We start from the raw sequence: 12,012 nt of genomic DNA, 5'->3' as shown, positions 1-12,012 counted from the left end.
TGATACAGTGAAAGGTAACCCTGGCTCAAATGGACCAAACTTAAAGAAAGTAAAAATATAGCATTTTCGCCATCATGTGACTACTTCAACAATGGGTTGTCTACTTCTTTTCAGGACTCTGAGAAGAGTACAAAAATGTTGTCTATTTCATGCAGTCTTTGACAAGTCATACAACCTCAGTGTACTTGTCTAAAGGTTTTTAAGTCATTTTTAGCACACAGCATAGAATGTTTTCAGTGATGTTGAATGTAGCTATGAGGGAGGGTGCAATTTGGGACAACAACATGCATAAAGAACAGTGCATAGGTCCAGGTCATTGGGCCAGTCCCTGGTGATTTCCAGTGTGTTTCAGTGGCAGCGTCTATCAACAGATCCACTACTGCAAGCAGTTGGTGATGGGCAAGTCAATGTGATACTTAGGGAGAGGATCCAAGCCTGAAGGGGTAGCGCCATCTTGTGGACAAACAGTCTTCCTCTCTCCGACTGCCATGCTATCAGGAGCTTGCTGATTTCAGGAATCCAATAAGCGAGTTTTGAGAGAGAGAGAGAGAGATCAGGCTTGGACCGGGCGTCGAAGTGATGTAAGTGTGCATTGACACAAGGTGCGGTGACCTCAGCGTGGTGTTTTTTTTTGTTTTTTTTAAAGTCTGGTTTGCTATGCGCAGTTTAGATCAGTCTTTGTTTCACTGTAGAGCCCTTTCCAAAACACAACAGACCCGAAAAATGACCACTCTAAGGATTTCACAATGATTTTTGTGGAAGGTAGAAGAACCAAGCTTAAAGATCAAGCTAACATGCATAAGGTCTTCAGACAATGTTTTGCTAAAAGCCATCAAGGCCAACTTTTTTCCTGAAGACAAGTTCAAGAAGAAACCGTATTTTTCTTTTTTTTCTTTTTGTTTTGTTCAACACTTCATCTTTTGAAAAGAGGAAATAATAATGGCTTAATAGCTACATCTTTCTTGCACTTGTATTGCAACTACCTTTGGTAAATCAATCAACAAAATCGACAACGGAAAACCCTGAAACATACGTGTCCTTACGTGTTCCTCGACTGAACTTAGCGTTGTTCCTTTAGTCTTTAACTAGCATTTCTCCTAGTACAGGTTCCCATGTTAGTACATTCCCTCCCTTCAATGGCCTCCATGTTTGTCACGTTCACAGTTCCACACCACACTTCCACTAGAGCCACTCTGGATTCCACACCAAATCCCTCAAGTAGAGACTCTTCCAAAAATGTCCAAAGTCAAGACAAACCAGCAAGGCAGAGAGAAAAATAGAGAGAAGGGAAACAGAAACAAACCAACAGGAAACAGAAAAAAAGGACATCATCGAGTCCTGGTGGAAAAAGACACCAATGACGAAGGAAGATTTCGAAATGGCCGCTGCCATTCGGACATTGGGGGTTTCACCGCTTCATCATTTTGGAGGCAAAGCTGACGATGGCGGAGGCGGGCTGATCTGGGTCCAGCTCAGCAAACAGGTGGCTGACATTGTCTGTTGTGCTTCCTTGTTTCCTCGCCACGAATCCGAAAAGCCTGGAGGGATTAAAAAAACAACCTGGAGTTAGTATTTTTCTGATATCCTATAGCACCATAATAACCTAATAATAAAGAAAATTGCACCAAATATTTATTTATTCTAACTATAAACTTACTTCACTGAACCCCCTCCTTCTTTGCCCCATCTATTGAAAGGAAACAAGATGTTTGAATGAAACAATCAAAGAGTAGTTTTCTTTTATTGACAAGGAAACGGGTCTTGAGGTTTCTTACTTTCTGTCCTGGGGATCAATGTCGCAGTAGGTTACCGTGTTGATGGGATAGTGTCGCCTGAAGAAAAGTCTGCAGCAAGAGAAATGAACACACACATTATAGTTGTTACGACTCAGCAACACATACATTTGTGTACTTGTGTAAATCCATTAAAGCCTCCATATGTAAGATTTTCTCACGATTGAAGCATCTTTTCAGTTACTCCGTTTGCCACAGTGTCTTCTTCAAGATCACCACTCGGGGCGCCAAAGTAAGACTGCTTTTTTTTGCAATCTTCCTCTATGATTTGATATCTTTATCATCACGGTAATTATGACACAAGGTTCCAGGGCTGCCCCTCTTAGTTAATTAGTCGACTAATCCGTTGTTTTGGTCGTCGTCGACTAAGATTTCTTTCGTCGATTAGTCGTCTTTTGATGCTTTTTCTTGCTGAATGAATAATTTCCATTTCATGAGCACATCTACAGTAAACACAAGATTCGAAGTGATGCTTTTGTGTGACCCTCTGTGAAGGAACTCAGTTTTAGTGTTCACCGACAAAGTATATCTTTGGTCGAGGACAGCCCTATGAGGTTCACAGATTTTTTGCCAATTTCATCTTTTTCTAAAATCTTGTTTTCTAATAGAGTTTAAATATAGGAGAACGTTGAATGAAAGATTTCTCCATGCTGATCTATTGTATTGTTTTCATTTTCTCCCAACACACACCAAGACAAATTCCAATCAATGTGTCATTGACATGGTAATAAATTAATCTTGCATCTTTAAGTCAGAGCTTCTGGTTTCTGCAGGTGTCGACTCACTTCCTCTGACTGTCGGTGAGCGTGATGCCCTGTGTGGACACTTTGAAGTGCACGGTGGTCGCGGCAGGCAGAGGGTTGGTCGCCAGTGTCTGACTGATCGCCTTGGCAATGGCCTGAGGACCCGTGAGAGACTCCATGTCCACGGAGTTGATGTAGAGAACATTGCACGCTAGAGGATAACAACACAGAGGCACTGTTACATAAATACAAGAGGAAAACCATGTGCATGCAGCTCAATGTGGGGGGACAGCAGATGCAGTGAGGAGTGTTTGAAAAGCTGACAATAAAGACTGTTGTGTAGTTACGTTTTTCATGCACTTCACAACATGACGATCTGTGACTCTCAATGTATCGTGCATGCATTTCAAATTTAATTTGGTGGATCATTTTCAGATGCAAATAAAAATGGAGTGAATGACTTCATGAAAGCATTGGTTTGTGTGAGAGCAGGCATCACCGCATTCACATTCAGTCAGCGTGCATGATGGAGCGGAGCAATGCAAACCAGCATTTACCATGGGCCTCCTCAGCAACCTTCTGAACTGTAAGGTAAGGGTGACAATGAGTGAGCGAATGAACTGATTAATGAAAGGTTTGATGTTGAATCCATAAAAGTGGGTTTAGAATTTCAATTCTGTTTTTCCACAGATCGTTTATTGTCATATTTTTGTGTCACTTTCATACTTAGTACTCGAGCTCCTGCATTACTATTTCATTCGGCCCCATTTAAACAATAGTAATGGTTGCATTTTGGCGTGATGGAAGCTATATCGGTGATCAGTGACACTTTGAGACTCTACAGCATAAAAACCTGTGACGAAATCTCTCCACAGGTGAATTACAGAGGAGCTTACCTGCTCCCTGCTTCAGAAGTTCAACAGCTGGATCAATAGGTGTGGCGAGCTCCAAAGCCTCTTCATTTGGGTCTGTGAGTGACAGAATAGAATCGAGAAGAAAATGAATTAATTATGTCAGAAAACAACTTTGCGACACAGACTACAAGAAACAGACGGCTGTTTAAATTGCAATAAACAGCAGTAACATTCATATAGATAAGAGGGTAACGCTGACCTTTGGCGGGGATCATCAGCTTACAGGGCAGAGCCAGCGGAGTCATCGAGTGTTGGTACACCAGAGCAGAAAGACAACCTACAAACACAAAATAATCTCTCTATTCAACTTGATCACTTTGATATCAAACGCCGATCTTCAAGACCGGGCAATAAACTCACCAAAGTAGGGTTCATTGGGACAACCCTTCAGACGGACGCCTTTGGGGCTCGTCTCAATCAGGAAGTGCCTCACCAGCTCATTAGTCATGTCACCAACTGGAAAACATTGTTTGTGAAAAGATCAGTTCTTACCTCAAAAATCTGATATTCTGCTTCAAAATAAAACTTTCACGTTGCCAAAGTTTGTTTCTTTACCTTTTTTGGTCTGTTGGATGGTTGGTGGCGGGCAGGCCACCTTCATGGCCAAACCGTAGGCTCCTCTGAAGGAATGGCTGTCCCTTATGATGAACGCCCCGGGCTCCCTGTCCTTCAGCACATTGATGGCTGAAGAGGCCAAGGAGCAGAAAAGAGGAAGAAGAAACAGGAGGATGAGAAGATCAGAAAGGGAGATGAACAGAAGAAAACAAAATGAGGAGGATATAAAGGCGATGAAGAGATATATCTGACTCTCACCCTGCTCTCTGGTGATGTCTGGCTTGTACCAGAACTTGGAGGTGTCCTGGACGAACTTGACGTTCATCTTAATGTCTGGATAACCATCTGTTTGGACCAAAGAGACAAGGACATGATAACTGGAGAGGACACAAACATTCCGAGAGGTAAACTACCATGTCATGTTTCTTCGTATCACCGTATATGGACTTTGAGACGTCTGGGAGTGTGTGTGTGCCAGACAGGTTTGGTGTGCTGCCACCGCTGGCCGGCGTCAGGTTCTTGTTGTCCGTCCTCTCAGCGTCTCCGCTGGACATGTGCCTCTTCTCCGGCAGCTGTGGGGAGACGGGGAAGGCAGGCGTGGAGGGCGGTTGGGCGCTCCCCTGACGGGAAGCGGCCCCCAGCTCGTCAGGTGTGCTGTGGCCGCTTGCCGCCGTGCGGCGCCCCATCAGGGGGCTGGGGGGCACGCCAGCTGCTGCTGTTTGAGGGTTTCGGCCAATCAGAGGGCTGGAAGGGACGCCTGCTGGAGTAGGGTGTCTGCCCAATGAGGGGCTGGCTTGACCCAGGCGTCTCTGCAGGGCGGGGCTCGGCGGCGTGTTGGTGGCCACTGTGCGGTGGAGGGTGTTGGGGCTGCCGGGGACGGTGTGGACCCCCATGATGTTGACCTGGGAGCCCTCGGGGGAGGTGGGTCTGTAAGGGTAGGAGGGGATGGGACTGTGCGGAGAACAACCAATCCTCCTTCTGCAAGCAAAAGAAGAAGACATAACTATTATTTTTCCATCTGTGTTTCGTATCAATGGTCGACACCTTAACTGTCATTTACTACAGTATCACAATATACAATACATATCTGAGTGTCTGATCTGATCATAAGGAACTATTGATATGCAGATTGGCTATTGATTAGTATTCTGGTTGATTAGGGGATCGTTTTAAACTTGCTGCTGCTATTGAAACTACATGTCCCACTCACCCATCAGCGCTGTGGACGGGACTGCTGGAGGAGAAAGGAACGTTGAATGGTTGTGCTCTGCAGTCCCCAAAACTGCGATTATCTGAATATCACAAAGCATCACAGAAACAAACATAGTCAGTATCAACTATGTGTGTCATTTCATATGTTTTATCCAGAACCAAATGGGATGCAGTTATCTGACGTCGGACCCAAAGAAAAAAGTTGGAGTGACAGGAGACGCATACAGTATATTGCCGCAGAAATGTCCTTACCTTGCTCTCCATCATTGGAATCAGAGTCTGACAGCAGGAAAAGATAGACAGCCAGAGAAAAGGAGATGTGTGGAAGAAGAGGAGGACATGTTTGAGCGCAAAGCAAAACTGGGTTTGTGTTAGCTGTTAGCATTTAGTGGAAGCATTTCCAGGAGTTACAAAAGCTTCTTAATGTTTTCTATTCCACCTTTTGATCCTCTTAAGTAGCTTTAATGTTGTTAGAATAATCAAATGAACAGGAAATTTACTCGAACAAAGATGAATATATTATATTTGATGGGTGTAAACTGACCTGATCCGCCCTGGTGATGAGGCTTCAGTCCCAGAGCTGACAGAGGAGTCTTGGTTAAACCTGGAGGAGAGCGAGCTGCAGGGGAAAAGACAGGGATGTAAAGGACTATAACTATTAATCATAACCAACAACGAGGACAATGAGTATGAGAATTGCACATACAAGCCATGCAAGGATGTAAAACAACCAATGTAAGGCATGAAAAGACACAATTCTTCACTTTAGCATCAATGCAATGCTACGTGAAAATGCATTAGATGGTGGATGTTTGAGGGACACTCGGTTGCACACGGCACACAATTATAATTAAGTATCTTATTAAATGGTCAACAAGCACTGAGGTGAGCCTACTTCCACTCCTGGACAAGTAGAATAAGAATAATGGATATGCATATGGTGGCGTGTTGTTTAGATTGTGACAGTTTTCTTAAAATGACAAATTATGACACTGTAGCTGAAAATGAGCCATGAGCCATCGATCCACAACGCAAGTATTCAGTCATGAAAAGATTAATAGCATGCTGCGACGCAAACGGAGATCGGATCCGTATTAGATTGTGATGATACACAAGACTCCAGCTCAACAGCATGACCGGGATTGCTCACTTAAGGTGGCATGGAGAGGGGTGAGGTGGCGTAGATATGAAGGTTTGTGCCACGGAGCAGATTCTTACTGCAACAGCTGTGTGCGTTCAGGACCGACTGCAGGAGAGGAGGCCAACCTCACAGTCTATACACAATCTGTCAAACAACCTGCTGATCACTGTGGTTGGCGCTGTAACCGACCGGGTGTCTGGAAATCTAATATGTCTCAAGGACTTTGGTTTGAAGGAGTAATATATTTGATTTGGCGTGTGTGGCCTCTCCTTTCACTTTTCCTGAACCTCACAATGTCGAAAATAACACGGACCTGGCTCCTGTCAGTAATAGATATGCTCGGAGGGGGGTGTCCACATTTTTCTGGGCAAGGCATTAGCAGTGGAGACAATGGCGGTTCACGCTCATAATACAGGAAATTAAGGAGTGAATATTGCAGCACATGATCAGCAAGATTGTCATTAATTAAGCGATGCGACTGCAGATGTTAAAGTAAGTGAATTGGAGGCTCGTGAATGTGAGGAGAGACTCCATTTCATCTGCTGCTGAGAGTTTAACTTGTGAAATTTATTTGCAGTATTGTTACTGTCCTGGTTTATTTGTTTTTTGTTACACTAGTTTTCTCTCTCAGGTACATATTTACTTGTCCAACCAAACTACGGTTAGATAAAAAATAAACTTAATAAAATGATCAATCAAATAAAAATAAAAAACATTACTTTTGTTGATTTCATTATGTAATTATTTCCTGGTTTTTCCTTTTTTATCTTTTCATAAGTAAATCATTTTTTTGATAATTAAAAATAAGACAAAAGAGAGTAAATCAGGTCAAAGGTCAGTGTTTAGAGGGTTGGAGAGCGCCCCCTGTCTGCAGGCTGGGTGAACCTACACATGTTGAAGTAAGGAGTCTGTGGCGACACAGGGAAGCTTGGGGTCTGGGGGGAATTCTCACCACCGCCTCCAAAGGCGGGACTGTTGTCAAACCCGTCCGCATCGTCATCCTCAAACGCCTCCCGGTAGCTGTGCATGGGACCCTGGAAGAGATGAAGAGGGGTCAGGTGTACACACATGTACCAGAAAAGGGATTTAGACATCTTCCACTTGTAGGTCATGTGAAAGTTAGGTCAAAGTACAAATATACTGTTTATTCTTTTTTTGTAAAAATGTGTCCAATATTGTTTTTCACAAAACAAAATGCTGACCTCTCTGGGACGTCTTCCCGGGTTGAGGGCCAGATTGTGGGCGAAGTCCGGCGAATCCACCATCGGCGTGTTATCATGGCTGCTCTGGTACTGTCCCTCACTGGTTGTCCGACGTCGACCCGTCTCCTGCATCACTTCTGGGGTCATTCCTCTGGATCGAACCCCTGAATAAAAAAAAACAAGAGTGGAATTTCAACTCGCTAGGTATATTTTTAAAAAGCAGCCCTCAGAATGACCCCAGAAGTGACGCAGGAGACGGGTCGACGTCGGACAACCAGCGAGGGACACTGGTTAAATATAGACCAATGTTCTTTTAAACTCAGCTTCTTTATGACATTTTTCATGTAATTAGATGATGTGTAGGTTTATTCTCCACTTTTAAAAGTAAAGCCTGGACTTAATACAAACCTGCCTTTATCGAGAGAGAGAGAGAGAGAGAGAGAGAGAGAGAGAGAGAGAGAGAGAGACAGAGACAGAGAGACAGAGAGAGAGAATAAGTATATCAAGAAGTGAAAGGAATAAAAAAAGCAGTGGAAATAGAGAAGAAACAGGAATTGATGAGAAGAGATGTTAAAATAATCTGAAAAAATCAGCGAAGGAAAATAAAAGCGAGGGAAAGTGGACACACCAGAGAAGGAAAAGGAGCGATGACGGTCAGATTGTTGCGATGTCATGCTTTCACTGATGCCCCGAATACGAGCGTTGTACTCTGTTCGCCAGGGGAGGGAGGTCAGGGTGGTGGATGGAGGGCAGGAGGTGGAGGAGGAAGGTGGAGGAGGAAGGTGGGAGAGGTGCAGTGGTGGGAGCAAATGGTGGGAAGGGTTGTCCATACAGCAGAGAGATGGATTGAACAGAAAAGGAGAAGAAATATCAGAACAGAAATGGATCTGATGAAAGTGAAGAGAAAATGAAAAGAAATCTGTCAAATGAGGTGATAACTTGTGCATTGTCCAATTAATTGATTTTCATTACTGTAGGGTTGATGATTATTTCATGTTTAAAAGTGGTTCAGAATTAGATGATTTCTTCCACTGGGTGGCACCTGGGAGCATCCACATGGTTTCACATAAATGAAAATATGGATGCAGACAATGCATGGAAGCTGAAGCCTCTGAACGCTCGGTTATTCTTACTCTCATCCCATCTCCACTCTCACCAGAGTCTGCTCTGCTGCATTTCAGCTGCAGAGCTAATTTTATGACTACAGGTCATTCCTCTGGTGCGGCACCCCATGATGAATCGGTAACAGAAACTGCTGAAAGCCGCACTGCTCATGTGCTACATGGTGCTTGAGACTAAAAGTGCCTCCAGCTGAAGTTGACACTTAACAAAATGAACTCATAATACAGTATAGTGTCCAATCCAGTCAGCCTTGTCAGCATTTTGGATGCACACATTTTGCCTCAAATGATTTAAAGCCTAATTTATGAAACAATAGCTGCAGATTACTTTCAAAGCATATTGCACTGCCATAGATCCTAATTCATTTCCATTCATTTCATAATGGCAAGAAAATATACCTGACCTGAGACCTGTTTTAGATTTGTAACTAACCAACATGCATCTGTTGTGAAAGTATTATTGTTGCATGGCAATCTGCTGTTCATCCTGCTGATTTCAGACATAACTCGGAGCCTTACCGGCAATGCGGTGAGCTACCAGGCCCTCCAAGTTAAGCGTCTCCTCCTCTGCATCTTGTTCTTTGGGCAAGGATGAAGAAGACGTGTCTTTTGGCTGGGGGGTGAGTGCGGGGAGAGGAGAGGAAGAGGCACTGTAGCCTGGATAAGGAGACGAGTCCTGCGGGTCCGGGGAGTGGGAAAGCCCGCCTCCTGGGTATGAGTTCACAGGCTTCACTGGCACCTGCTGGTTGAAATTAGGGGAGGGATCTGTGGGGTAATGGTGGGCTGCTTGGTGTGTGTGGAGGTAGGGCTCAGGGGTGTGTGTTGGGGTGGTGTTTTGGTGTTGGTAGCCGGCGTTGGACCTCTGGGGAGAATAGACCGGGGACTCCATGAGGGGGCTCTGGTTGGGCAACGCTCTCCCAGTCGCCCACAGGGGCTGATGAAAGGAGTTGTTGACGGACCCGGAGTTGTTGTAACCATGGATGGCAGAGTCTGCTTGGTATGACGGTCTTGCAAGGGTCTGCGAGAAGGGTGCCTGGGATGAATTGAGGCTGTCCTCCCCAGGAGGCGCACTGTGGGACTTGGACATGTGGGAGTTGATTGGGTCCAGGTCGAGCATGAGCATGTTGAGTGCCTCAATGGACTGCTCAATGTCCCGCTGCGAGGCTGAGGTGGGGAAGTGGGGCAAGCTATGGGTTGACTGAAGAGGAGGGCCAAAGGGATCATCTGGTAGGCTATACTGGTGCCAGGTGTTGAGACCCCTTTGAACAGCCTCCCGGCTACTGGTGCTCCTCTCTGGGGCCCTGGGCATCAGCTTCGGGTTGGTCTCAGGGCTGCCGGCTGGCGGATTCCCAAAAGACTGTGAACGGTACATCCCTTCTCCGTTCTGGTAGTTCTTGAATCCCCCCTGTGGCGATGCAGAGTTCACAGACCTCTCTTGCATCGCCGTGGGCGTTTGTACTCCATGCACGGGCATCTCGCTCAACTTTTCCCCAAGAACAACTCTCTCAAGGTAGGGTCCGTCGTTTTGCTTGCTGCTGGGAGTCTGTGATTGGTAGTAGAGGTCAGCCGGTGTTGCCTGGCCCTCCAGGGATGAGAGCGTGCCCAAGCTGTCCACACTATTGCCCTCTTGGCTATTGGGCACCTCGTCGTCTAGAATTTCTGTCTCACGCTCCTCTGTTGAAGGGGCGGCAACTAGCCTGGTATGGCCCCCGTTGACGTGCACCTGCGCTGGGACCAGGTGTCGGACACCTCCTCCTGGACTGGTGGACGTGGACAGGTAGGCTTGTCGTTGGTGAGTTGGTGCTTCGAGGCCACTCAGAAGCTGGTCGAGCTCTTTTTTCTCCTGCGGGCTCAGGGACGGGTGGGTCGCTGTTGGGTTGTTGTGGTTCACGGCACCCTGCACGGACTGGCTGTGCTCATCAGTACGATCAGTCTTGATGGATGCGGTGGAGTTGCCTGAGTCGCTGCTCACGGATAAGGTGTGATCGACGGCAGGGAGGGAGGCGTGGCCTGTCACAGGAAGGGTCTGGTCAGTGGTTTGGAGGGGATGACTGGGGTGTTGTAATGGGTTCTCGGCATTGGTCAAGGGGTTTTCATGGACTGGGAGGCCGTTGATGGTGACAACTCCCTCCAGAGAGTCTTTCTTGCGGACCCGGGCATATAGGCTTCCATCAAGTGGACCTTGGGTGTGAACAACATCTGAAAGAGATGGAAAGATAGTTCCATGTTTTCACGCATTTCCAACCATAAATACAAACATAGAGCAAAGGGTGAGTACAAAACCTGTTCCAGATTATTTGTATCATCTTGTCTTCACACACAAACACACAACCCCCCCCCCCCTCTGCATACGATTCTTTTTACCAAGGTTCAGCTCCAGCAACACAGCCCCTCCAGCTCTATTAATAGCCAATTTGCAGTGCTAAAGCCCCTGTCACGTTGCGTCAGTGCAAGCCCACATGGTCTGACGTGAACTGGGGCGGCTCCTGTCCAACACACTGAAACAGCTGGTCTGTGCGAGCCAAAGAGAAGAGCTGCAGTGCCAGTTTGAAAGCCCAGAGCTGGACTGGGAGAGGATGAGCTGTCTTGAAGTTGACTTCTGGCTGCTGAATCATGCTGGCAAAGTCAGACTGATTGACTACATGTTGCACAATCAAAGTATCTGAATTGGTTCACAGGAAAAAGTAATTTGTATATCATGGACATATTTATATGATCGCTTTTGGTGTATTTTGTTTGTTATATGGGGCAGGACAGTATTTCATCTCAACTCAAACTGAATCAAATTATTCGGGCCTGGCTGTGCTTCAAAGAAGGAATGAAGAGTAACTTTACCTTCGACAACTTTCAAAACAGTCTGTAAGCTTCCACAGTAAAAAATAAATAAAATTAAAAAATCACCTTTGTTTACAATGTCAGAAGTATAAATAGTATAATTTGACATTTCTTATTTGAAGGTTCATTTTTTGGAAAGTCAAAGTGCAACCATGGGAAAAAATACCCAAATTTAAAAAGATAGATTGTTGATAGATTGTTGAATAAAAGAAAATGCATCACAACTCATTTGTGGCACATGAACACATAAACAGAGGTCAGGTACAGTAGTGTAATTCACACACAATGTGTACTTTAATTATAGGCCAGGGCACTATTTCAAACAGTAAAACACTATACTTGCTTCCATGAAAATGCACCAATCACACAAGCAACAGCTCATTCTGTGGTAACACTTGTGCTTACCAGAAGAAAGTAATACGACAATACTGGCTACCCGTATCCAGTATACATTTGCAAAGTGATACATGACATATACATGATCACGGCTGGCTCG

General features: G+C 45.3%; 1 protein-coding gene across 1 annotated transcript; it reads right to left on the bottom strand.

Moving 5' to 3' along the window:
- Nucleotides 1–454: 454 nt before the first annotated feature.
- Nucleotides 455–10,908, bottom strand: LOC116377126 (tensin-like; the record flags this gene model as incomplete). Its single annotated transcript, XM_031838687.1, has 17 exons — nucleotides 455–1,538; nucleotides 1,658–1,687; nucleotides 1,776–1,844; nucleotides 2,579–2,747; nucleotides 3,094–3,120; nucleotides 3,433–3,504; nucleotides 3,650–3,727; nucleotides 3,811–3,906; nucleotides 4,006–4,134; nucleotides 4,264–4,350; nucleotides 4,442–4,983; nucleotides 5,216–5,297; nucleotides 5,470–5,496; nucleotides 5,762–5,836; nucleotides 7,248–7,392; nucleotides 7,561–7,724; nucleotides 9,201–10,908. Coding segments are annotated over 17 exons (3,630 nt in total), but the record flags the coding sequence as incomplete, so codon positions are not given.
- Nucleotides 10,909–12,012: the final 1,104 nt, after the last annotated feature.

This window comes from Anarrhichthys ocellatus, unplaced genomic scaffold (genome assembly GCF_004355925.1).
Source record: "Anarrhichthys ocellatus isolate YVR2014 unplaced genomic scaffold, GSC_Weel_1.0 scaffold925, whole genome shotgun sequence".
Taxonomy (NCBI): domain Eukaryota; kingdom Metazoa; phylum Chordata; class Actinopteri; order Perciformes; family Anarhichadidae; genus Anarrhichthys; species Anarrhichthys ocellatus.
This window is presented reverse-complemented; position numbering and strand designations above follow the sequence as displayed.